We start from the raw sequence: 27,785 nt of genomic DNA, 5'->3' as shown, positions 1-27,785 counted from the left end.
GTTGTGATCGTTCTTTATGACCCACCAATCAAAGCTAACACCTCTTCCTCGGATGGAATCCCTAAATTTATGGCAAAGAATATGCTATTGTGTTTTTTATCTACCAGGATTTAGTTCGATTCCAAGAAGACAGGTTTAGCCATTTTGGAGTTTCTTCGAGCTCAGGCCTGGGTTGAGCTACGATCTTGTACGCCTGCGCAGGCTCATGTTTCTTTTGATGCTAGCTGGGCTTACATTGCAAGGAAGAAGAAGAAGAAGAAGAAGAAGAAGAAGAAGAAGAAACCTTATTTTGCTCTTGGTAATAGTTCCCATGCACAAAATCACGTGTTGAATTAGGTTTTCCTTTTCTCTTTTTAACAGAACAGGAAACTTGGTTTGCAAGGTACACGAGTTCCCATATCGAGCATCGTCCATTCCATTAACACAACAACACAGTACTAGCGTATATATCCTTCAATCACCAGACCTAATCTCTTGCAATCATTCAAGCTCGTTGGGGCCTACGTTTCTTTCTCAAGCAAAACCAGTTTTTTCAATGGCAGAAGATCATGGTAGAAGCAAGTTCTCCAGCATCCAAGAGTGGTTACGTAGCCTTGAATACGAGGCATGTCTAGCTATAGTCTTTCTTGCAGTATTCCTAGCCATGGTTTTTATGCCATGGTGCAACAATTTGCAGCCGCCGGCCTTGACTAGTTTTTCAGGGCAGGTGAAATTCCTTTTCCCGATCATGCTATTGCTTCTGTACAAACTAGTGCTCTGGTTCTTGCCGGTCGTCGAAGGCGATGGCAGAGAGCAGAACGTTTGGTTTGGTAGCTTGGTCGAGGGCTGCAGCATGCTGGCCGGGGCTGGTTTGATAATGCTAGTTTTTGTTCTTGGGAGCCTACAGTCAACCATACATGATAGCTATAGCCGCCCATTTTAAGGGAGTTAGGTCATGTGCGAATTTACAATTATAATTCAATATATTCTCATTTTTTACAATATGATTGTGTTTGGTTAGTGAGCGGCTTATATCAGCAAATAGAATCAAGATTCAAGCAACTACCACGAAAACTCTTGAGAGTAAATATTTTTTTATGGGATGGCTGGTGTTATTTAATTTATTACATGTTATTGTTTTTAAGTTTCTTCTTCTTCTTTTAATCGCATGTTATAATTTATGGACCGTGCTTAATAGTATAGTGGGATAATTGAGAAAAAAACATACATGTCGGGTTTTTTTTTAATATATTTTAATAATTGCTTGAAATGACCACTAAGTTAACTAAATTTATCCGAGTTAACTTATAATGAGTTTAATTTAAAATACAGGGAGATTAATAAATCTCGGATCAACAAGTGGTTTTGATGCCAAATGTCAGGGATCTCATCGGGTATGAATGTGGACCGTGGGTTAAAATATGGGCCAGGTGGAGATGGTAGTCGGCCCATTGTGAAACTCAGTCCAGTCCGTGTTCATTACTTCTTTGAGACTAGGCCCATTGAGTTCAAACGAAACATAGCATGTATTTTAACACCACTTCATGCCAAATTGCCAAGCATTGGAAACAGACAGAAAAAACTCAAAAAGAATGTAAACAAGTTGTGGGCTTGTGGTCAAATCACAAATCTCTCGATCACCCCATCCATTGGATTTGATGTTTTTGGTTTGATTATTCTTATTTTTTTCTTTTCTGTCGGAACGCTCCAAGATAGTTATTTGACAATTTGAAATCCTCCCCGCAAGTGGGGGACACAGCAAATAAATATCAAAGCGGCCCAGATTGAATTGGGGTGGAGGGAAAAGTTTCTCTCTTCCAGAAGATCTTGCTCTCTTTTTTTTTTTAAATAATAATAATAATAATAAATAAAAAATAAATTGACACTGAGGGGGGGGGGCAGCAGCTGCGTTGTAAATTGTAATTAGCGATCAGGTCTGGTTTGATTTAAATCACATCAACATGGTGGTTTGCTAGTAAAAACTTAGATCAAGTGATTTGTTTTTTTTATAATTTCAGGTTCGAGTTCTGAAATTATTTATATAATAATCACTGAAAATTTACATGATCGTTAACTTCAAGATACATGAAATTAGTCGAGTTATGCACAAACTCATCTATAATAAACTTAAAAAAAAAAAAAAGCAACAAAGAACAAAAGCTTGTCAGCAATTAAAGAAAAGCAGTGTGGCCTTGCATAGCTGTTGGATTGGACTTGAATTAAATAAAGAAGGACAAATCTTAAAAAAAAAATACATCGAATTGCCGAGCACTGTCGAGTTTGCCCCTGAACAAAATTTTACATCAATTTTTCATTAAAAAAACCTCGAGACCTTGTAAACAGGATTATCTTGTGTTTGGAAGTTAACCCAAATATTTATATTAATAATAAAAAAATTACATTAATTCCATTCATCAACAACTTTGATTTATGGCCTATGAAACCTCGAGGACCACTGATCTAGGATCTAAATTGGACCAGATTACTAAAATAATCCTAATTTTGTTTTTTAATCAAAACAATGCCGTTTTGTTTTTGAAACGTCTGAAATACTATTATTTTAAGGTTTATTTAAGCTTAGATTGATCCGTTAATCTGCAGATCAGCACATTCAATCTACAACCTGTATCCCATGCCTGGTCAATCCCCGTATCGAGTCTTATAACTTGCCAGGAAGTGTTCAGTTCTTCATAGAAGGATTTTATATTCTTTTTTTTTTTTTTAAATACCATTTCAATGGAATTTATGACGAGTGTGAATTAAGAGATGTAATTGACAATTTGTTTTTGAAACTCTAGGGATAAAAATCATATAAAAACTAAATTGTTGTATATATTGTGTTTGTTTTTGAGGTTTCTTTTGTGGTTATGGTTTTTAAAAAATAAATTTTTTAAAAAATATGATTAATTTGATTTATATACGTGTTTGGTAAAAAATATTATTGGGGTTACAAAATATATATATATATATAATGTTGATTGTGACTATTTTTCAAAAGTATTTTTTACTTTAAAATATATTAAAATATTTATTTTTTTATTTTTTAAAAATATTTTTGATACCAGCGCATCAAAATAATCTAAATATATATATAAAAAATTAAAATAAAGAAATTTTTTTAAAATATAAAAATAAATAAAATTTTATGAAAATCAATTAAAAAATATATAAAAACTGCTCAGATTTAAACTTAAAATTGTCATTTAAAACATACTTCAATATATAATCAAATAAAAATTAGAACTAAACAAACGCAGCCACTTAATCAAAGAAACTTCAGAGAAATTGCTCTCTCTCTCTGGTTTCAAAGAGGGAAAAAATAAATAAATTGAATCGAAGACAGAGATGGATGTTTGAATTGAAGATGGCTAGTCAAATGAAGACAAATCCTTTAATTATTACTCATCGAATATCTCCACGCCGGCTCACCAGCAGACCTTCTAGAAACACAAGTCATGTTCTATTTCTATCTAGAATCAAGACTTTTTCTTCTTTTATTTTTATATATATATATATCCCCCGTCCTTTGATGGAGCCCATGTACAAGTCATGCACAGTTTGTGCGATGGTGGCTGCCTTTCTTGTTTCAATTATTTCCGAGACAAGTATATAATTTATTTAACCCACGCAAAAATCATACTTATTATATGAGTCGTGATTAAATAAACCTGTGTTGTCGATTAATAGGTTAACCCCACAAGTATCATGTTTTAAATTATAAATCAAGATAGCCAAATTTGATCTATCTTGTCAAGATTCAATTCAATTTTTTTAAAAATAATATCATTTTAGTTTATTTTTTAAATCCCAAAAACAGTATTCTTTTAAAATAAATTAATTTAGGTTAGTAAATCCAAAATAGTAATATGTTAGTTGGTTATAATTTCTAAAATGGTGACGTGCACGGATTTTTCACACTTGATATCTGCCCTCCTCCCAAGAACGTACACTTGATATACACAACCATATTCCAATCTAAAAAATAAAATAAAAGGAGAGAGAGAGATTACTTAAACTACAAGGAATTTACTCACACTGGACATGCCTTTTTCCATACAAAGTTCACACACAAAGCATTGAGAAAATCATCATCTTTATTCTGTGCGTGTCAGCCAACAAACAAACTGCAATATAAATTTGTAAAAAATACTTTTCAATTTAAATTATATATTTTTTATTTTTTATATCAACTTATTAGAAATTTTTAAAAAGATATTTTAAAAATACCAGTTAAAGATTATTTTTTAAAGTGATTTTTTATTAAAAATAAATTAAAATAATATATATTTTTAAAAAATTATTTTTAATATAGTATATCAAAATAATCTAAAAATATTAAAAATAAATATTAATTTTTTTAAAATAAAACAATTCTAGATCAACCAATGAACTGAAGAGGCTGATTCCCCACGCATTAACAGCTTGAGCTTGCTGTGTTTTGATTTCAAAAAGATCTTGAAACAATCAAAAGCCAACAACTGTAAGAACACTACAGGAAATCTCACCCTAGACAATGCCCTACTATTTATAGGGTTTGTGTTGTCCTTACAAGTTGTTGATATTTTTGCCTTGGAGTAATTGCCAAGAATCATTTAAAGCTTCTAATCAATCCACACGTTTCTTTTTTTTTTTTTTTTTTAATTTAGAATTTATTATAAACACTCGAGAATTTTATGAGTAAAACAATAATTATTTGATCAGTATCTTTGATTTTGATTCAAGTATTTGGTTTTGATTACCTTTTATCATAAAGTTTATTCAGATAATGCTTAATTAATGCCCGCTTTGCTTTTAAAAAGGTTCAATGGGAGTAATAATGTGATGTAAGGTGTTTTTTAATTAAAAAACATATATATTTTTTAATATTAATATATTAAAACTATAAAAAAAATATTTATTTATATAAAAAGTAATTTTAAAAACAATTACTTCCTATCAAAATCTAAAACTCTCTCTGCATTGTGATTTTGATTTTCCTATTTCTTAATCTAATAAGCACGCACATGTTTTTTTTAAAGAAAAAAAAACTCTTCCCTGTCGCCTTCCATTGCTGACTACTTCCTCATTCCTTGCATGCCCCGTCGTCTCCTTAACAATGCCTCTGACTTTGGACAAGTCTCTGTGTTCGTTAAACACGCTTCTTCGACCTCTATTACTTCTGCACCAGCTCAAACTTTGCTACAATAATTTTTAAGCCCCCTACCCGCCCCCTTTCTCTTTCTCTCCCTCTACTTGTCGTTGGTTTTGCTGTAGTTTTGCACGAGAAGGAAGTGCTAGTTGTTTCAAAGTGTAAAGGGGAGCTCCATCACAGTGCAGGTGACTTTGCTCTGTTCCTGTCTGTTGAATTTTGATTTTTTTTCTTTTTGTTCATCCTGTAGAGAAAGACTGAGGCTTTTTGTAGCTTTAGCTGTTTTTAGTTTCCGGGTTTTGGTTAAAAGTCAAATCTTTGCTGCCGCTGCTGTTGTGATTTTTTACCGAGAGAGGTTAGAATCAAGTCTTATGCTGGTTGAGGGTTATTTTAGCTCTAGATCATGGCCACAGAGAGGGCTTTACTGATCCCATCACCAAGAACCCCAAATATTACTCAGGATTTGCCTAGTTTATCTGTTTCATCTAATAGCGAAGTAAAAGTCAACCTTGATAATCCCAGATTGGCTTCCGGGATGGACTCTCAAAAAAACCCAACTGAAAGTTCCTCAAGTAATGAGATTTCTCTTAAATCTGCATCAAGAAGAAGTCTTTCTTCAAATCCATCAGGGGCTTCACGTGGGAATTCAATTGGAGCAGGGAGTTTTCGTGATCTAGGATCAAAACCTGTGAGGCTGGGGTCTAGACGAGGTGATTCCGAGGCGTTGAGTGCATCCCAGAAAGAAATTAGCGATGAAGATGGTAGGCTGGTTTACTTAAATGACCCTGCAAAGTCAAATGAGAGGTTTGAGTTTACTGGGAACTCAGTTCACACTGCGAAATACTCTCTCATTTCGTTCATACCTCGAAATTTGTTCGAGCAGTTTCATAGAGTTGCATATGTATACTTCCTTATTATTGCTGTTCTCAATCAGCTCCCCCAGCTCGCAGTTTTCGGCAGGACAGCTTCCATTTTGCCGCTCGCCTTTGTGCTGCTAGTTACAGCAGTCAAAGATGCTTTTGAAGATTGGAGAAGGCACATGTCAGATAGAATTGAAAACAGTAGATTGGCATGGGTTTTGGTCAATGATCAGTTTCAACAAAAGAAATGGAAGGACATTCAGGTTGGTGAGATAATCAAGATTCAGGCAAATGACACTCTTCCTTGTGATATGGTGCTGCTCTCCACTAGTGATTCAACTGGGGTGGCCTATGTGCAGACGATAAATTTGGACGGAGAGTCGAATTTGAAGACCAGGTATGCAAAGCAAGAGACCCTTTCGAAGATTCCTGAAAAGGAAAAGATTAGTGGGTTGATCAAGTGTGAGAAACCCAACAGAAACATCTATGGATTTCAGGCAAACATGGACATTGATGGGAAACGACTGTCCCTTGGGCCCTCCAATATCATTCTTCGAGGCTGTGAGCTCAAAAATACCTCTTGGGCAATTGGAGTTGCAGTGTATTGTGGCCGTGAGACCAAGGCAATGCTTAACAACTCGGGAGCCCCATCAAAAAGGAGCTGGCTTGAGACACGTATGAATTCAGAGATCATTGTACTCTCTGTGTTTCTTGTTGCTTTGTGTTCCGTCGTCTCCATCTCTGCTGCTGTGTGGTTAAGGCGCCACCGTGATGAGTTAGACACTATACCCTTTTATAGAAGAAAACGTTTCAACGAGGAAGACCCAAAGAACTATAATTATTATGGATGGGGGTTGGAGATATTTTTTACGTTCCTCATGTCAGTTATCGTGTTCCAGATCATGATCCCTATTTCTTTGTACATTTCTATGGAGCTTGTCCGGGTTGGCCAGGCTTACTTCATGATTCGAGATACGCAAATGTACGACGAGGCTTCAAATTCAAGATTTCAATGTCGGGCGTTGAATATAAATGAGGATTTAGGTCAGATAAAGTATGTTTTCTCTGATAAAACTGGTACGCTCACTGAGAACAAGATGGAATTTCAATGTGCAAGCGTATGGGGAGTAGATTACAGTGATGGGAAGGCCAACACACAAAATCAGCAAGCTAGATATTCTGTCAAAGGTAGTCAATCTTTGTTATTAACCATGTATTTTCAAGTCTGAAACTCTAGATTTGTTCTACAAAAACTAATTTTCTCTTTTTTTTATGTTCTTTGCGTGCCTTATTTTGTTATCAGTGGATGGGAAGGTTGTGAGGCCGAAGATGACCGTGAAGGTTGATCCTCAGCTTTTAGAATTATCAAGAAGTGAAGGGGATACAGAAGAAGTCAAACATGTCCATGATTTCTTCCTTGCATTGGCAGCTTGCAACACAATTGTGCCTCTTGTTGTCGAGGACAAGTCTGATCCTACCATGAAGTTGATGGATTACCAAGGGGAGTCTCCAGATGAACAGGCACTGGCTTATGCTGCTGCAGCATATGGCTTTATGCTTGTAGAACGGACTTCTGGCCATATAGTTATTGATATTCACGGAGAAAGGCAAAGGTACAATTTTTCCATTGCTTCTCTCTCTCCTTTTTTTTTTTTTTTCCCATTTCTTTGCCATACTTTGTATTGTTACTGTCATTATTCTACAACCACTTCATTGATAAGTACTGCTGCAACTAAGTTGTACATCGTTACATTACAATGCATTTGAAAGACGTGAATGAAGTGATATGTCAACCCATTTTAGAGTCTACTGCTACATTCAGCCTTTTGGTGGAGGAAGATTAAAAGGTTTTTACTCATTTGGATGGAATTTTTTTATTTTTTAAAATCCCTTCCATAAATGGTTGTTTTCTGAGATATAGGTGACCACGTTCTATGTTTTATCTCAACTGTGGATTATTTTTTAATCATAATGGATTGACGAAGTGATCGGAATAGTGATGGCACTGCTTGAAGCTGCTACAGTTGGTTACTTGTTCCACCGACTGCTGTTGTCAGTTTGAGTTTTCTTCCTGAAAAGCTGGTTCTTACTATTTCCCACATGACCGTGCAGGTTCAATGTTTTTGGCTTGCATGAGTTTGATAGTGACCGGAAGAGGATGTCAGTTATACTGGGGTGCCCTGACAGTACTGTGAGAGTCTTTGTAAAAGGTGCTGATTCATCCATGCTTAGTGTGATAGATAGATCCTTGAACAAGAATGTAATACAGACAACCAAAGGTCATCTCCACGCTTACTCCTCACTGGGTTTGAGAACGCTCGTTATCGGGATGCGCGACTTAAGTGAGTCAGAGTTTGAGGAGTGGCACTTCTCTTTTGAGGCAGCTAGCACAGCTGTAGTTGGCAGGGCCGCTTTGCTTCGTAAGGTTGCTGGCAATGTTGAAAAGAGTCTCACAATACTGGGTGCATCAGCCATTGAAGATAAACTGCAGAAAGGGGTGCCAGAAGCCATAGAATCTTTGAGGACAGCAGGAATTAAAGTATGGGTTTTAACCGGGGACAAGCAAGAAACTGCCATTTCAATTGGCTACTCCTCAAAGCTCCTAACAAACAAAATGACCCAGATTATAATCAATAGCAACTCTAGGCAGTCATGTCGGAACTGTTTAGAAGATGCCTTGGTCATGTCTAAGAAGCTCGGGACCGTGTCTGAAACATCAGATCACGCTGGAACAAGTTCTGAAGCTGCTAGAAGCCTCCTGGCCTTGATTATCGATGGTACGAGCCTTGTCTATATACTTGACAGTGAACTTGAAGCGCAGGTAATTGCTTACAAATTATCCTTTATCTTTCTCTATTTCATATCAAAGCTGTTGTTTGCTGATGTAGCTTACTTATCCTTGGTTTTAGCTCTTCCAATTGGCCAGTACATGTTCCGTGGTCCTTTGTTGCCGGGTGGCTCCATTGCAGAAAGCTGGCATTGTGGCACTAGTGAAGAAGAGGACTACTGACATGACACTCTCCATTGGAGATGGTATTCTCTTGATTTATGTTAGATAACTATCTTATGCTTCCAAAGAGCAAACTTTAGGAGCCCAGGAATATATTTTTCCTGTTCTCTCACTGGTGTTTTAGGCTGACACTGGAAAAAATCTTCTGAAACTTCACAGGAGCTAATGACGTCTCAATGATCCAAATGGCTGATGTGGGAGTTGGCATCAGTGGGCAAGAGGGTCGGCAAGCTGTAATGGCATCGGATTTTTCAATGGGGCAATTCAGATTCTTGGTTCCACTTTTATTAGTCCATGGACACTGGAACTACCAGCGTATGGGCTACATGATACTTTACAACTTTTACAGGAATGCCGTCTTTGTTTTCGTTTTATTCTGGTGAGTGATACTTGTTAAATTATGTTTCGATCATTTTATACATGCAAAATGCTTCTAAATATGCCAACTAGTTTAGCTAGTTAAATTTGCAGGGCATTGTTAGCAGGCATAAATTAACTCCTTGCACAAACCTAAACTACTCCTTTGCTTATCAACGAAGAAACAGGCAATTCTTTGCTTATCTGCAATTGAATGCATACCTAATTATCTCTTTGTGGATTGTTCTTATATAGGTGTATTTCTAAATAAACTCCCTTCCTTCTTTACCTTTTTTGAAATGGATGTTTACCTTGCAGCCAATGATAACAATGGCTTTTAATGTTCTTTTGTGCACTCTGTGCAGGTATGCGCTCTTTGCTTGTTTCACTCTGACAACTGCAATCAACGAGTGGAGCAGCATGCTGTATTCTATAATTTACACTTCACTGCCCACCATTGTTGTTGCTATTTTTGACAAGGACCTAAGTAGAAGGAATCTCCTACAGTACCCTCAGCTTTATGGAGCTGGACAAAGACAGGAGGCGTATGACAGAAAATTGTTTTGGCTAACAATGTTGGACACTCTGTGGCAAAGTGTGGTTGTCTTTTTCGTCCCTCTCTTTGCATATTGGGCCAGCACCATCGATGTGCCAAGTATCGGAGACCTTTGGACACTCGCGGTGGTTATTTTGGTTAATCTGCACTTGGCCATGGACATTATCCGATGGAATTGGATCTTTCACGCAGTTATCTGGGGATCTATAGTAGCAACTTTCATTTGTGTCATGATCCTCGATGCCTTTCCCATGTTTGTTGGTTACTGGTATGCCCTCCTCTCTTTCACAGATGTAGATATTTCCTGTATATATTCTTTAGTCGTGTTCACAAAAAAACTATGTACATATGGACTAACACTTGCACCTGGAACGTAATCTGACAGGGCAATCTTCAACATAATGGGGGAGGGATCTTTTTGGGTGTGCTTGTTTATTATAGTCATAGCAGCACTCCTTCCCCGTTTTGTTGTCAAAGTACTGTATCAATACTTCACTCCTGATGACATTCAGATTGCAAGAGAAGCTGAGAAGTTCGGAAATCTGAGGGACATACCGGTAGAAGTAGAAATGAATCCCATCATGGAACCATCTTCTCCTCGGAGATGATGATGATGACTGGTAATCTTGGTTCCATGTAAATGGCCATACATTTTTGTTTTCGTAAAAAAATCATCACATTCTTTTCGGCATCTTGAGAGCATTATCTCTCGAGTGCCTGCTTTTTTCATTGTTTGATATCCGAAGGATACATAGAGGCAGTAGTACTTTAGGTATTGTATTTACACAGTGTTGTTTCACATGGAAATATTATTGTAAATTAAACATTTTTTCGAACAAGATAAAAGAAGTTCAATACATAAATGTACTTGAATTTTCCCATGAAAGAATCTGATGTGTTTCTTTCGCCTATTAACATCTGCAATTATTCCAATATAACAAAAGATGTTAAGAGATATTATAACATCAGGATGCTAAGGCAAGAAACAGAAGAACACAGTGTAATTTCAGATTTTCTTCCTCCCTGATTGAGGTTGCTATATATGACATTAACATTTCAAGCACACCTCAATTAAATAAACCCAAATGTGACAGTAAAAGTAAAAACCAACCACTAAAAGCAGGAAATCTTCTCAATTTCAAGTTAAATTCAAAAGGTTGAGTTTTCAACTAATCAATAGATCCAAAGATAAGCATAATGTAAGAATACATCAAGACGAAGACTTTTTTTAATAGAAGCAGCACGTCAATACATTCAGATAGATTTCCTAATGTAAGAATATATCAAGACGAAGACTTTTTTTAATAGAAGCAGCACGTCAATACATTCAGATAGATTTCCTAAGTAAATCCATAAATCTATATATTAACATGTGCAAATATCCCAACAGAACAAAAGAATGGTTAAAAGATATCATATCAGCATAGAAAATTAAAGGATGCAAGGGCAACAACCGAAAGGATTATATAATTTCAGATTTCACATATCCTTGAGCTTTCAATAAGATCATTCAACTTAACCACTTGATGGAAGTTTCTACATATGAAATTAATATCTCAAGCACGTTTTGATTAAACCAGCCCAGATTTGATGGTAAAAATTAGTTCTCACTAAAAATATATATTAGCACGAAGATTTTTTTAATTTCAAGTTAAATTCAGAAAATAAAGCTTTCATCTATTAACAATCAATCACTAGAGTTAAAATAGCACAATGTAAGAATATCAATATGAATATGAAGAGCCAAAGACGAAATATTAACCTCACTCGAGTCATTTAAAGCAAACATGAAATCGTGGCATATTTAATACTTTCGTTATCATTCTTATAACCAAAAGAATATTGAAAAGAAACCTTTCCTCTAAAAATTTAACATGACTTCCTATTAGCTATTTCTGACATCTGCATAAAACTTTTTCCCAGTAATAGGATGGTGCGTTGACATTCTCATTCTAAACAAAACAGACCACCTAAAGATAATATAAAGACATGCTTAAATAGATGTCTATACAGCCCAAAACCCATATGTCCTCTTTCAATCAAGAAATATATTCATTGAGACAAAATGATAATCCTATAATGAAAACAAGAAGATTCTAAAATACTGGGAATCACACAACAACATTTCGAAACAACACATAATAGAGTGTAAAAATATTCACACTTTATACCAGTAGCAAGCAAAAATACAATCATCTGAAGATAAACAACCAGATTGGTCCAAGAAAAAAAAAGAACCCATATCTCAAAAGAAAAAATGCACTCAATCAGAAAAGTTCTATAAACCCATCAACTTATTTTAGCAAAGAAATGAACAAAAACAGAGTTCTAACAGTGCAGGAAATGATTAAAATAACACAGCATAAAACACATCAACAAAGGATTCTTTCAAAATTTGAAAGATGCAGAGAAAAGCACAAGCAGTAATAGCTTTTTTAAAAGATCTATGCGAAGTTTCAATATTCAAGTTGCGGTCTCCAATGATCCTCCTGCCTTTAGCCTCACAAAAAACATAAAAATTGCGAAAGTGCATCAACTAAATTACAAGTTCATAAACTTGATAAAGTATTTAATCAAGTGAAAACAAAGGGGGATGCAGGCAGGCAAACAAGAAGCTACTGATATATTTATCAAGGGAAACTATTAACCAGTAGATTTTCTACACAAACTAAACAGTACACAGATTTCCATCATGAGAAAATAGTCAGAAAACCATGCACGTAAGAAAATCAAAGCATTATCAGGCTTCCTTTCCAACCTAGTTACTATAGGCCTTTAATCTTGTTATAACAAGTATGCATGATTTGTAGGAAACCCAGAAGCCCAAAAGAAGACTATGACGGGGGATAGACAGCTAGACATTTACATCTCGAGCTTAAAAAAAAAGCACACCCTAAAACCAGAAAAATCTTAGATTAGAGGCATTGAAAAACACATGGTCATCATAAAGTTTTTTTCTAAGCTGATATTGGTTATAAGCAGTTGATTGGACAACTTTCATTTTCACTTAGATAAAACTGCATGTTCTAATTTAAATCTACCATGCTTAGCAAGAAGGAAAGTTTCTTACATGAGCAACACTAATAGCCAACTTCTTTAAATTCTGAGCTTCACCATCCCAAATAAAAATTAACAGTTTCTCACTCGGATTCTTCTTTAATTAGTTCCTCGAATGCAAAGCCAATCTCTACGTAACATTATTATAAGAGTTACATGTAATTGTGGTGCATTTGACATTCTAGCATCTAATCTTCAGGAAAGCAATAAAAGGCATACCCTTGTGAGAGCAATAAGTGTTGCCTTGCATATCTACATAGCAGCTTTCATCAAATAAAGAAGAAAATCCAAGTTTCTTTAACCTGAAAGTAACAAAGTTGATTTCAATCAGTGTACCAATTAACATTTAAGCGTTGATTTCAATCAGTGTACAATTAACATTTAAGCATTCCTTAACCCTGACATGAGAGCATTATAACATAAGCATGGTACCATGTGATGTGAAGATAGGTGGAGGTGCCCACCTTGCCCACTTGACCAACTTGGCTACTTGCCCACTTGGCCAAGTTGGCCACTTGCTCTTCCATGGATGCTTGCCTATAAATAGGCAAGCATCCAAGCATTATAGATATGCCAAGTGAAGAGAGAATTAAGAGATAGTGAAGAGAGAAATAAGAGAGAGTGAAGAGGGAAAAGTAAATCCCCTAAATTGTGAGGTATTTGTGAGAGAGTAAGTGAGGTGTTTTCTCCTAGTAATAGAGAGATTCTTAGTTGTTCTCCTATTATAGAGAGAGGTTGTAATTCCCACAATTACTAGTAAAATCCTTCTATAACTTGCCCAGTGGACGTAGCCTAATTGGGTGAACCACGTAAATTCTTGGTGTGTCTCATTTCTCATTTAAGCCTTTTATCTTGTCGGGTTTGCATGCCAGTAAATCATAACAGTGGTATCAGAGCCTTCCTGGTTGGTGTTGTTAACACACAAAAGTTATTCGTTGTATATGGTTACTATTCACGTCTACGGCACTATTCACCTATACGGTACTATTCATCCATACGGTACTGTTCACTTACGCTACTGTTGGCGTATATAGAAAGTCAGTGCGGTGATTAAATACAGTCTAGGAAGTTCTGTCTAAGGAGATTGGGTTTTAAGCAGGGACCGTTTGTGACCCCTCCAATCTTTCCTGTGGGAAACTTAACTTTAGTGAAGTATTTTTCACACGCATTACTATTTCTATATACGTTACAGATCTGTGAAAACGGTGATGCTGAAATAAGATTCACGGTGAATAAAATGGCAGCAAAGTACGAGATTGAGAGAGTTCAAGGGGAGCAATTTCTCACTGTGGAAAATGAGAATCAAGGCAATCTTGAGGAAAGACAATTGCTTGGAGAGCAATTGGGGATCGGCCCGTGGAGATCACTGATAATGCAAAATGGAAATGAGATGGACGACAAATGCTATTGCTAACATACATTTTAGCACTAGCTGATGAAAGTATATATTCAAGTGTGGTGGGAGAAGAAAACAGCTAAGGAGATATGGGAGACTCTAACAAAGTTATACGAGTCCAAGTCTTTGCACACTAAGATTTTTCTTAAAGCGGAGACTTTATACCCTTCGAATGGCAGAAACCACGTCAGTGACTGACCACATCAACACAATAAAGAACTCTATTTTCACAACTCACTACGTTGGGTCAACCAAATAGAGGAAAATGAACGTGTAGAGCTTCTACTTCAAAGTCTTCCTGATTTATGATCAACTCATTATCAAAACTTGACCAATAATATCCTCTCAGACTATTTAGTCTTCGATGATGTTGCAAGCCGCTATCTTGGAAGAAGAAAATAGGCGCAAAAACACAAAGGACAGAAACAGTTCAAAACCAAGCTGAGGCATTTGTTGGTATCAAGAGGAAGAATCAACGGAACGTGGCTCCAGTGGGAGTCAAAGGTTAGGGGAGGTCCAAATCAAGAAGTAAGAAGATTGATGAAATGCTACAACTGTGGCAGAAAAAAAGGGCACTTCAAAAAGGACTGTTAGGTTTAAAAAAGGGTATAAGAGAATACTGCAGAGTCATCAAAACTCAAAAGAATGTGTTGCAAGCACCTCAGAAGATTGGAAGAGGTTCTAATATAGTGAAGCAGCAACAATCTCTAACAGATAGAGAAGAGCTCACTGAGGTCTGGCTAATGGATTCTAGGAGCAACATGACATATGACCCCTAGACGAGATTGGTTCCATACATATGAACCTATCTCTGGAGGCACAATGGTTCATGGGCAATAATCATGCTGTAGAGATTTTTGGCATTGCACCATCAAATTGAAAGACCTATGATGGCTTAATTCGTACTATTTCAGGAGTGCGACAATGTGAAAGACTTAAAGAAGAAATCTTTTGTCCGTAGGACAATTTGATAGTCTTGGCTGTAAGATTCGAAACACACCAATGGAATCATGAAAATTGTCAAAGGAGCGCTGGTGGTTTTTAAGACAAGAAAGACAGTTGCAAACATGTTTGTATTAATGGGAGAAAAACACATCATGAGGCAGAAGCATCAAATCGCATCAGCCAGTCCTGTAGAAGAGAAGAAACGATGACTGTGGCATCAAAAACTAGGCCATATGTCAGAGAAAGGTTTAAAGGGTTCTCTCTGATCAGAAGTTACTCCCTGGGCTTACAAAGGTTTACTTTACCCTTTTGTGAGCACTGTGTTACAAAGCAAAACAACATAGGTTGAAGTTTGGCACGTCAACAACTAAGAAGCAAATGCATCTTAGAACCTGATTCACTCTGATGTTTGCAAGCACCGGTTGTAATCCAATTGGAGGAGCAAGAATACTTTGTATCATTCATAGATGACTTCTCGGGTACAGGAGATGTTGGGTGTATCCGATTAGAAGGAAGGCAGATGTGTTCGCAGTTTTTAAAACCTTCAAAGCGCGGGTAGAACTTGAATCTGAAAAGAAGATCAAGTGTTTGAGGACTGACAATGGAGGAGAATATACCAGTGATGAATTTTGATTAACTTTCTGTCAACATGAAGGTATCAAAAGGCAGTTCACAACGGCATACACTCCACAACAAAATGGAGTGGCAAGAGCGGGATGAACAGAACTCTATTGGAAAGAACAAGAGCAATGTTGAAGGCTGCAGGTCTAGAAAAGTCATTCTGGCAGAAAGCAGTCAATACCGCCTGTTAAATGTAATAAAATCGATCTCCGTCTACTGCAATTGAGTTGAAGACACCGATGGAGATGTGGACTGGAAAGCCAGCTGATTATTCTCGATTGCATATATTTGGAAGTCCTGTGTACGTGATGTACAATACTCAAGAGGTCAGCAAGCTGGGATTCAAAATCCAGAAAATGTGTATTCTTGGGATATTAAGCTGATGGAGTGAAGGGGTATCGCTTGTGGGATCCCACTGCCCACAAGGTAGTCATTAGCAGAGATGTCATATTTGCAGAAGATAAAATGCAAATGGAAAGAAAATAATAACATTTTAAAGGAGACTACAGAAGTCCAGATGGAAAATACTCAGAATCATACTTCTTCTGAAGCTTGTACCAGAGCATGAAGAACAAGAAACAAATAAGAGTCTGAAAACTCCTGAAGTTCGACGGTCAACTCGTGAAAGAAGACCACCGGCTTGCACTCAGAATATGTTACTGAGAGCAACATTGCATACTTTCTTTCTAACAGAGGATGGAGAAGCCATCAACTTTCCATGAGGCTATCAAAAACACAGATGTATCTATGTGGATGACAGCAATGCAAGAGGAGATTGAAGCTCTGCACAAGAATAACACTTGGGATCTTGTTCCGCTACCACAAAGAAGAAAGGCCATTTGGCAAACAAATGGGTTTACAAGATAAAACGTCGATGGCAATGATCAAGTGGAGCGGTATCGTGCAAGATTGGTGGTGAAAGGATATGCTCAGAAAGAAGGAATAGACTTCAATGAGATATTTTCTCCGGTGGTTACGACTTTAACTACAATCAGAGAAATGTCTTTGGCAATGTGTGCTATACTTTGAATCTTCACTTAGAGCAGTTAGATGTGAAAACTGCATTTCTTCATGGGAGAACTTGAAGAAGAAATTTATATGCTCCAACCAGAGGGTTTTGCTGAAACAGGCAAGGAGAACTTGGTTTGCAGGTTGAACAAAATCTCTATACGGTCTCAAACAGGCGCCGAGGTGTTTGGTACAAGAGATTTGATTCCTTCATAATTAGCCTTGGTACAAACAGACTCAATTCAGAACATTGTACGTATGGGTACAAGAGGTTTTGAAGAAAATGATGTTTTCAATCATTCTGTTGTTGTACGGTGGATGACATGTTGTAATAGGCCCCAACAAAGATCGAGTCCAAGAATTGAAGGGCACAGTTGGCTAGGGAGTTTGATATGAAGGACTTGGGACCAACAAACAAGATTCTAGGGATGCAAAATTCACCGGAGACAGAAGTAAGAGGGAAGATTTGGCTTTCTCAGAAGAATTATTTTAAGAAGATCTTTGCGACGCTTCAACATGCAAGATTGTAAGCCAATATTCCACCCCACTTCCTGTTAACTTCAAATTATCGCTCAAGTATGGTCTCCTAGCAATGAAAAGCAGAGAGGGATGGAGATGTCTTGAGTACCGTATGCATCAGGCAGTGGGAAAGTTTAATGTTTGCCATGATATGTACAAGACCAGATATTGCACAAGCAGTGGGAGCAGCTAGTCGATATATGACAAATCCTGGTTTAAGAGAGCTGAGCATTGGAATACTATCAAGAGGATCTTGAGAGTACATCAAGGGTACCTCAGATGGCCGCATTATGTTATGGAGGATCAGAATTTCACTGTCAGAGGTTATGTACTCAGATCTTTGCTGGTGACCTTCATGAGAAAGAAAAATCCACTACAGGGCTACGTGTTCATAATTGCACGGAGGGGAAGCTGTGAGCTGTGTCCGCTAAAACTTCAGACTGTTGTAGCATTATCCACAACAGAAGCTGAGTATATGTGGCAAAAAACTCACAAGCTTGTAAAGAAGCAATATGATGAGAAAACTTATGGAAGAGCTCGGGCACAAACAAGAGAAGATTTCTTTTGTATTGTGATAGTCAGAGTGCGCTTGCATATTGGCAAGGAATGCCGACGTTTCATTCAAGAAACAAAAACATATAGATGTTGCAGTATCACTTTGTTCGCGACGTGGTGGAGATGAAAGTGGTGGATTTTCAGAAGGTTCACAACAAAGGAAAACCCAGCAGATGCTTTGACCAAACCAGTCAGCACTGATAAGTAATATTATGGTGCAGATGCCTCTTTTATGGCCTAAGCAGAAACATAAGCAGCATGAAGATGGCAAGTATTGAAAGGATAGAAGAATCACAAATGATGAAGTGTGAAGACTTGATTCAATCATCAAAGTCTTCAAGTGGGAGAATGTGAAGATAGGTGGAGGTGCCCACCTTGCCCACTTGACCAACTTGGCCACTTGCCCACTTGGCCAAGTTGGCCACTTGCTCTTCCATGGATGCTTGCCTATAAATAGGCAAGCATCTAAGCATTATAGATATGCCAAGTGAAGAGAGAAATAAGAGATAGTGAAGAGAGAGAAATAAGAGAGAGTGAAGGAGGGAAAGTAATCCCCACTAATTGTGAGATAATTTGTGAGAGAGTAAGTGAGGTGTTTTCTCCTAGTAATAGAGAGATTCTTAGTTGTTCTCCTATTATAGAGAGAGGTTGTAATTCCCACATTACTAGTAAAATCCTTTCTAAGTATAACTTGCCCGTTGGACGTAGCCTAATTGGGTGAACCAAGTAAATTCTTGTGTGTCTCATTTTCTCAATTTAAGCCTTTTATCTTGTCGGGTTTGCATGCCAGTATCCTAAACATGTGACACGATCCTAATACATCAAAAACTTGGAATTTTGTAAAGACAAAGTCTTGATCCACTATTGAATCTCTGCTAGGTCCTTCTAAAAGACCCACTGTCCCAACGAGCTGATAATTGATGTTATTTGTTAAAATTTTCTGATCTTTTCACTGAAATTATGATGATTGGAGCATTTGATTATCTTGCCTACTTCATAATTTCACTCATGCAATCCTGTTAGCAGAATTGGTGAATAAGATTGTTTCAGAAATAGATGGAAAAAAAATAATAATTACAGCATCTAAAATTAATTCTACCTTTCAACTGAAACAAAGTTGTAAAACCATTTGACTTCTTTGCTTCAACTATCGACATGAATGCATCTACAAATTGAATCTATGCTAATTTTAAAATATCAATAACAAAACGTGAGAACAAAAAATAAATCTATGTAGTAGTAACATGTGGCAAATATCCCAACAGAAAAAAAGAATAGTTAAAAGATATTATAGAAGCAGCATATGGAAATTAAAACATGCAGGGGCAACAAACAGAAGAATAGTTGTATGATTTTGGATTTCTCACATCTATGATCTTTCAAGATGACCATTCAACTTAACTACTTGATAAGAGCTGCTATATATGGACAATAATATCTCAATTCACAATTTGATTAAACCAACCCAAATTTTATAGTAAAAATCAACTTTGTCATGTGATTGGACCATAAAGTGAGCTGCCATTCTACAATCAAGGAAACAACCAAGTTCTTCCCACTACATCATTTACAGTATAATAGAATCAACTTTGGAAATAAATTTGATTTCATTTACAACCAATTCTTCCCTCTATATTTACAAAACAATTATATAGAGGGATCACAATAAGAAAAATCAGATGGACTAAACAGTCCATTAACCTTTTGCACTGAACACCCATTTACCTCGCCGAAAATAACCAATCAATTTGTTCCTTAAAGTAATGTCTGAAATCTTCCACCAAAAATGTCATCACAGCTTCGTTGCATTTACCTTCTGTTTTGCAGGAAAATAATGAATTACATAATGAAAAAAACGAGGAAGCATAGAAACCCTAACAAAGAATTCTACAGTAAATCAAAACCCAAAAACTACATAGATCTTTTAACGGTGATTGGGAGAAAATAAAACCAGAATCCTAACCGATGCACAATAAAAAAACCCACTCTTGGGGCGCACTAACTTGTTTCGTTACATCTTCTTGATTGGTTTTCTTTCATTTAAATTATTGCAAAAAGAAAGAAATTTTCCTGGTTTTTGATTTCTGCTTTCTGTTTGGGTGCAAAAGACACAGAATCCTACGAATTGAATTGCTACGAATTTTAAAAGAAATCCACGAAATTAAAACCCTAATATTTAATTATAGATAAAACATAGAGAAAATTAAGGAGATAAATCAAAACCTTTTGGTAGGCTTTGAGAAAGAGACGGGAAGGTTTTGTTTTGTTTTGTCGCGGGCATTATTCGACCAGAGCCTGCCGGCCCGAATTATTGGACCGGAGCGTCCCATGATGAACCTAAAACCCTTGCCCTAGGGAAAACTGCCATAAGAAGAAAACGAAGGAAGAGAAGAAAGAGGGAAGGGGAAGGAGAAGCAGAGTCCAAAGACATTTCGGTGGAAAGAGGTGATTTTCTGAATATTTATAACGGTTAGGGAAGCCTCGCGTGCCTGTTACGCTGGCGGGGATTCTACGCCAATTTTAAATTGGGCGTGATGGGCCTAATTTAACCGTTAAATGGGCCGAGCGTGTAGTAATTTACTCCAGGCCCGTGTTTTATGAGCCTTTAAAGTGCCCACCAAAAAATACACTGAGTTGCAGAAGGCCCAAGTAAAAATAACCTGGGTCACGGCCTCTAAAGTCTCGGAAAGAGCCCATAAGCTAGTCTCATTTCAATCTTGAATCCAAAACATGTTTTATGCGTCCATCAAGGAGTTAATTAAATGACGATAAGGGTGACGATTGAATTTTTAATTTGTTCCTGATTAATAAATAAATTTTATTATTTAACGAACAGCATATGCCAGCAAAAATTATTAGTTTTTAAAGCTGGACGGCCTACAAAAATACTCATTGGATTTAGATAATCATTGACATTATATTTTGCAGAATTAGTATACTAGTATGAAAATCATAGGATACAACCATTTTCTTCATTATTCATATCAACAGTTAAGAAGGTGATTTCTTTTTTTTTTTTTTTTTTTTTTATTATCATTATTTTTTTTTATCTTGAGTTTATCTATATAAATTATTTTGGTTTCTTTTTAATAATTGTTTTTGTGCTTGTTTTATACTTGATTTTATAAGAGTTTATTTTTTATTTTTGTTTTAATTAAATAAAAAATAGTTTTAAAAAATAAAATTTTTAAACCTAGTGAAGTTTATCATAATAATAAATTTAGCAGATTAAGTTGTAAAATTCATATTAATTTAATATATTATTATTTTAATAATAAAATAAAAAAAGTTATTTTGAATTATTTTTTTAAAGTCAAACTTGTTTTTTAATGATTATTTAAACTCATTTTGGATTCGCTAGATCAAACGTGTATATTGGAACAATTTTTATATTTAATTTTAAATAATAACCGAGTAAGAATTAATTTAAGTTGGGAGATCCATAATTAACCAGCAAAGTCAAGTTTAATATTGGCAGATAATTCCTCTGCTACTTATTCTATTTAATTTGAGTTAACCAGTAGAGATAAATTTACAAATGTTTTCACAAATTATTAAAAAAATAATAATTCAAAATGCACGTACGATGGTACAAGAAACATCTGTTCAGATCTTAACTCAAGACTAGTTCAATTAATTAAACTAGTTAACAGATGAATAAAATCGAATCACAATTTTATCAAGCTACCTCAAAACGTAATTTCAGGTGGAGAAAACGGTGTCGTTGTCTCGCCTTTGCAAAACCCCCCCTCCTGTCTTTATTTCACCATCACCAACCAAGCTGCTTTAACTAAAGAGCAAGCTTTCTCCTTTTCTCTCTCCCTTTCACTCCCTTCTTTTTTCACCGAAAAACATCACTTGCGGAAACAGAACTCTGTAGATTTCAAGATTTTAGAAGTGGGTCTTGAAAATCTTCTCTTTTTTCTCGAGACAGAGGCCCCGTGGTGGCTCCAAAGTTGACAGTGATACATCATCCATGAATCTGTAAGTGGAGTTTGTTTTTTCTTGTGTGAGAAACTGAGAGGATTATACTCAAGAAGACAAAATGTGGTTTGTTTTTGAATGAAATTTTGAAACTCTGACATCCCTCCAAGATGCACTCATTTTAATGGGTGTGATATGGATGTCGGTTCAATAGTTTGTATCTTTTTAAGTTGACACTTCCTGATCTCTACATCATGGCCTGAAAGATGTCTTCACTGATTCAATCACCAAAACCAGTAAATACCCAATATTTGCTATGATATATCTGTTTTGACTCTGGAATAATCTTCAAGAGTCAATCTTAAAGCCCCCAGATCCATTTCCTTGATGGATTCTCGAAACCCATTTGAGGAGGAGATCTCATTGAATCAAAGGAAGGGAGGGAATTCAGTTAGGGAAGTGAGGCATGGATCAAGAGGGGGTGATATAGAGTTGTTGGGTTTGTCGCAGAAAGAGATTGGTGATGATGATGCTAGATTGGTTTACTTGAACGATCCTGTAAAGAGTAATGAGAGATACGAGTTTGCTGGTAATTCGATTCGAACTAGTAAATATTCAGTGTTTTCATTTCTTCCGAGGAATTTGTTTCGACAGTTTCATAGAGTAGCGTACATTTATTTTCTCATCATCGCTGTGCTTAATCAGCTTCCTCAGCTGGCAGTCTTCGGCCGGGGAGCTTCCATCATGCCACTTGCATTCGTGCTGTCAGTTACGGCAGTCAAGGATGCTTACGAGGATTGGAGGAGGCATAGGTCAGATAGAGTTGAGAATAATAGATTAGCTTGGGTTTTAGTTGATGATGAATTTCGACAAAAGAAATGGAAGGATATTCAGGTTGGTGAGATACTCAAGATTCAGGCTAATGAAACCTTTCCTTGTGATATTGTACTTCTCTCAACTAGTGAGCCAACTGGGGTTGCTTTTGTGCAGACTGTAAATTTGGATGGAGAATCGAATTTGAAGACTCGGTATGCAAAGCAAGAGACCATTTCAAAGATTCCTGGAGAGGAAATGATTAATGGGTTGATTAAGTGCGAGATGCCTAATAGAAACATATATGGATTTCAGGCAAACATGGAAGTTGACGGGAAAAGATTGTCACTTGGGCCCTCGAACATTCTTCTTCGTGGTTGTGAGCTCAAGAATACTGCTTGGGCAATTGGAGTTGCTGTTTATTGTGGCCGTGAAACCAAGGCCATGCTTAACAGCTCAGGAGCTCCATCTAAAAGGAGCCAGCTTGAGACACATATGAACTTTGAGACCATCATACTCTCTCTGTTCCTTACTTTTTTGTGTAGTGTTGTTTCTATATGCGCTGCTGTGTGGTTAAGGCGCCGTAAGGATGAGTTAGATATCTTGCCTTTTTATAGGAGAAAGGACTTTGCACACGGGGCTCCACAGAATTTTAATTATTATGGATGGGGGTTGGAGATATTTTTTACATTCCTCATGTCAGTTATTGTATTCCAAATCATGATCCCTATTTCTTTGTACATTTCCATGGAGCTTGTCCGTGTTGGTCAGGCTTATTTTATGATTCGAGATATGCTACTGTATGACGAGGAGTCAAATTCAAGATTTCAGTGCCGGTCTTTAAATATTAATGAGGACTTGGGGCAAATAAAGTATGTTTTCTCTGACAAAACTGGCACTCTTACTGAGAACAAGATGGAATTTCAACGTGCGAGCATATGGGGAGTAGATTACAGTGATGGGAGAACCGTTTCACGAAATGATCCTGTTCAAGGTAGCAAGAGTTTTCTTGTTTTGAACATTTTTATTTTTTTGCATACAACTTCATTTTTTTTCTGTTTGCTGTGTCTGGCAGCAGTGGATGGGAACATTTTGCAGCCAAAGATGGAGGTGAAGGTTGACCCTCAGCTTCTAGAGTTATCAAGAAGTGGAAAGGATACGAAGGGAGCCAAACATGTTCATGATTTCCTCCTTGCATTGGCAGCATGTAACACAATCGTGCCTCTTGTTGTCGATGACACATCTGATTCTACAGTAAAGTTGTTGGATTACCAAGGGGAGTCTCCGGATGAGCAAGCACTCGCTTATGCTGCTGCTGCATATGGTTTTATGCTTACAGAACGAACTTCTGGTCATATAGTTATTAATATTCAAGGAGAAAGACAGAGGTACCTTTTTACTACTTTTTCTACCTTTTTTACTGCCAGTTTCTTGGACATATTTTTGCTAACATCTTAATGATGATTACCATCGCCACTTCTGTCATTGTTAATATGATTGGGTGTCAAGCTGTAAATTGGCTGGAGACAGTTTGGTTACTAATTTAATATTATAGTAATTCAATATTATAGTGGTATCTCTGGGATTAACATTAGTGAAGAGTATGTTCATCTTAAGGTGAAGACATGGATTCATAAATGAATCGACTTATATTGAAATCAATTAATACTTTCAGCTTTGTGATGGAAAGTTGGGGTCACACGAATACGTTTGTGCTGTTTGGATGAGAAGTTGTCTTCTTTTTTGAATCCTCTTCATGAGAAGGATCTTTCTGAAACTCCCCCATACACACATATCATTAAAATATATGGACTTTAATAGCAAGGAGAATGCGAACCGATAGTGTTTGCAATGCTTGGATTAGTTGGTTACTTTTTCGGCTAATTATTGTTGCAATGTTGAACTTCTTTCCGTGAAAAATGGTTCTTACTGTTTCCTTTTTTGTTGGACTATCCCGTATTGGCAGTGCAGGTTCAATGTTTTGGGTTTGCATGAGTTTGATAGTGACCGGAAGAGGATGTCGGTCATATTGGGATGCCCTGACAAGACTGTGAAAGTCTTTGTGAAAGGTGCTGACACATCCATGTTTAGTGTGATAGATAGATCTCTGAACACGAACATTATACATGCAACTGAAGCCCATCTTCAGACTTACTCCTCAATGGGATTGAGAACACTTGTTTTTGGGATCCGTGAATTGAATAATTCAGAGTTTGAGCAGTGGCACTTAGCCTTTGAGGCAGCCAGCACAGCTATAATTGGCAGGGCAGCTTTGCTTCGCAAGGTTGCTAACAATGTTGAAAACAGTCTGACCATACTCGGTGCTTCTGCTATTGAAGATAAACTGCAACAAGGGGTGCCAGAAGCCATAGAATCTTTGAGGACAGCAGGGATCAAAGCATGGGTTTTAACTGGGGACAAGCAAGAAACTGCTATATCAATTGGCTACTCCTCAAAGCTCCTGACAAGCAAAATGACCTCAATTATAATCAATAGCAACTCTAAGCAGTCTTCAAGGAAGAATTTAGAAGATGCCTTGGTTACATCTAAGAAGCTCACGATCACATCTGGGATAACACACAATACTGGGGCAAGTAATGCAGCTTCTGTGAATCCAGCGGCATTGATTATTGATGGCACCAGCCTTGTCCATATACTTGACAGTGAACTTGAAGAACTGGTACTTGCTTGTGAATTCACCTTTATCTTTTTTTTTTTCATGGCAATGGTTTCGTATGCTGATGTAGTTTATTCATTTGGCTGTAGCTCTTTGAATTAGCCAGTAAATGTTCTGTGGTTCTGTGTTGCCGAGTGGCTCCATTGCAAAAAGCTGGAATTGTTGCCCTTGTGAAGAACAGGACTCGTGACATGACACTTGCCATTGGAGATGGTGATTTCCCAACTTATGTTAGATCAGTAGCTTTATGCTTCCCTGAACCAAACTTCGGGGAGCATAAGGAATTACATTGTCTTGTCTCTCATTGGTGTTTTATTCCGATGCTGGAAAATTCTTCTCAATGTTTACAGGTGCAAATGATGTCTCAATGATCCAAATGGCCGATGTTGGAGTTGGCATTAGTGGGCGAGAGGGTCAGCAAGCAGTAATGGCATCAGATTTTGCAATGGGGCAGTTCAGATTCTTAGTTCCACTTTTATTGGTCCATGGACATTGGAATTACCAGCGGATGGGATATATGATACTATATAATTTTTACAGGAATGCAGTGTTTGTTCTTGTTTTGTTTTGGTGAGTAAACTTGCATAAAGCATATTTTGGATTTTTTCTTTCATATGCAAAATTACGCTATATGTAAATATGCTATGCGATGGTAAAATTTGTTGGAAGTTTTAGCAGCCTTCTCTTAATTCTTTGCCTGATCCTTAACTTTCTCTTTGGCTATGTGCCTTATTTAAGAAAAACTCTGTTTCCCCTTCTCTTTAGAAGTTAAAGAAAAGGGTTCCTTGCAAAGCATTTTCTATATAATTGTAGAATAGCCATCACTCATTAATTGGGAAAGTGAACTCCTTCTAAATCGAAGCTGACTGGATGAAGTTAGCTGAAAATTTTATCCCTTCATTTCTTGTTCTAATTAAACACTGAAACATTTTTCTGATGAAACTGTCATCAGAGTGTAGTTAAATTAGGATCCTAGTTATTTTGCAGACAGTGTACAAAAATAAAGTGTGCTCCTTTTTAACCCAAAATTTATGTGACATTATCGTATGCTTGTTAACACTGTTGTTGATACTTTGTCATCACTGCACAGGTATGTAATCTTTACTTCTTTCACTTTGACGACTGCAATCACTGAGTGGAGCAGCATGTTGTATTCTATTATCTACACAGCATTGCCTACCATTGTAGTTGGTATTCTTGACAAGGACCTAAGTAGAAGGACTCTCCTAAAGTATCCCCAGCTTTATGGAGCAGGGCACAGACAAGAGGCCTACAACTCTAAGTTGTTTTGGCTGACAATGATCGACACCTTGTGGCAGAGTGTGGCTGTCTTTTCCATCCCTCTCTTTGCATACTGGGCCAGCAGCATTGACGGATCAAGTATAGGAGATCTGTGGACGCTTGCAGTGGTCATTTTGGTTAATTTGCACCTGGCCATGGACATCTTCCGGTGGAGTTGGATTACTCATGCAGTTATATGGGGATCTATAATTGCAACTTTCATTTGTGTCATTGTCATTGATGCTGTGCCTATTTTCACTGGTTACTGGTATGCCCTTTCCTTTGTCATATTGATCAGCTTTTAGAACCATCCGTAGACACAATGCATACCTTTATATATACTCATCTATGTTCTTAAATGTCGTATCATTTCTGACTTTAGTTTAAACTGGAGATAATATCATTGATTAACATTTGTTGTCTGAAAATAATGTGCATCAATCGGAAGATTCTTGTTTCAATGTTTTGCGTACAGCCATTTGAAAACTCCGTTTAAGCATTTAGATTGAGAAAGTTATTCTTGTATATACATATATATAGCATCTGATGTTTGCAATTCAATGTAACATGACAGGGCCATCTTCCATGTTGCAAAGACAGAATTGTTTTGGTTGTGCTTACTCGCTATAGTTTTAGCAGCTCTGATTCCTCGATACGTTGTAAAATTGCTGTATCAGTACTATAGTCCTTGTGATATTCAGATTGCAAGAGAAGCTGAGAAGTTTGGGAGTCCAAGGGAGTCGCGGAATACAAAAATAGAAACAAATCCGATATTGGGATCTCCACATAGATGACAGAATCACCTCCCTTATCTTGTATAAAAATATGATTTTCTTAAATTTCTTCTACTGTAATCGCTGTTGGTTCCTGGATTTTCAAACATATTGTTTGCTATCCAAAGGATAGATGTTGTAATAGTTTAGCATTGTCTTGTGTCAAATGTTTCATCACATGAAATTTGTTGTGTAATTAGCTTTGTTTACAACAGAAAGAAAGTTCAATGTACACGAATTCTACCACAAAAGGATTTCATACGAGCTTTGAAATTTCAATTGTTTCTTCTCTTGATATTCTCGGACGAGTTTCCTTTTGAGTGTAA

General features: G+C 36.8%; 2 protein-coding genes across 4 annotated transcripts; both read left to right on the top strand.

Annotated features, from left to right (window-relative positions):
* Window positions 1-5,017: 5,017 nt before the first annotated feature.
* Window positions 5,018-10,753, top strand: LOC118045026 (phospholipid-transporting ATPase 1-like). The gene is made up of 7 exons (XM_035053512.2): window positions 5,018-7,155; window positions 7,271-7,580; window positions 8,080-8,788; window positions 8,877-9,000; window positions 9,137-9,356; window positions 9,700-10,158; window positions 10,276-10,753. The coding sequence occupies exons 1-7, from the start codon at window positions 5,511-5,513 to the stop codon at window positions 10,496-10,498; spliced, it is 3,690 nt and encodes a 1,229-aa protein (XP_034909403.1). The 5' UTR covers window positions 5,018-5,510; the 3' UTR covers window positions 10,499-10,753.
* Window positions 10,754-21,745: 10,992 nt separating this feature from the next.
* On the top strand, window positions 21,746-27,746 carry LOC118045027 (phospholipid-transporting ATPase 1). 3 transcript variants are annotated; one of them, XM_035053516.2, is made up of 8 exons: window positions 21,746-22,809; window positions 22,906-23,722; window positions 23,804-24,116; window positions 24,700-25,408; window positions 25,495-25,618; window positions 25,756-25,975; window positions 26,496-26,954; window positions 27,261-27,746. In XM_035053516.2, exons 1-8 carry the CDS (start codon window positions 22,303-22,305, stop codon window positions 27,478-27,480), a joined length of 3,369 nt encoding a protein of 1,122 aa, XP_034909407.1. In that variant the 5' UTR covers window positions 21,746-22,302; the 3' UTR covers window positions 27,481-27,746. The 3 variants fall into 3 exon arrangements, with proteins under 3 accessions (XP_034909407.1, XP_034909405.1, XP_034909404.1); XM_035053514.2 differs by having other exon boundaries at window positions 21,747-23,722; window positions 23,807-24,116; XM_035053513.2 differs by having other exon boundaries at window positions 21,747-23,722.
* Window positions 27,747-27,785: the final 39 nt, after the last annotated feature.

This window comes from Populus alba, chromosome 8 (assembly GCF_005239225.2).
Source record: "Populus alba chromosome 8, ASM523922v2, whole genome shotgun sequence".
Classification (NCBI taxonomy): Eukaryota; Viridiplantae; Streptophyta; class Magnoliopsida; order Malpighiales; family Salicaceae; genus Populus; species Populus alba.
The sequence above is the reverse complement of the archived record's forward strand: the minus strand, read 5'-3'. Positions and strand labels throughout refer to the sequence as shown.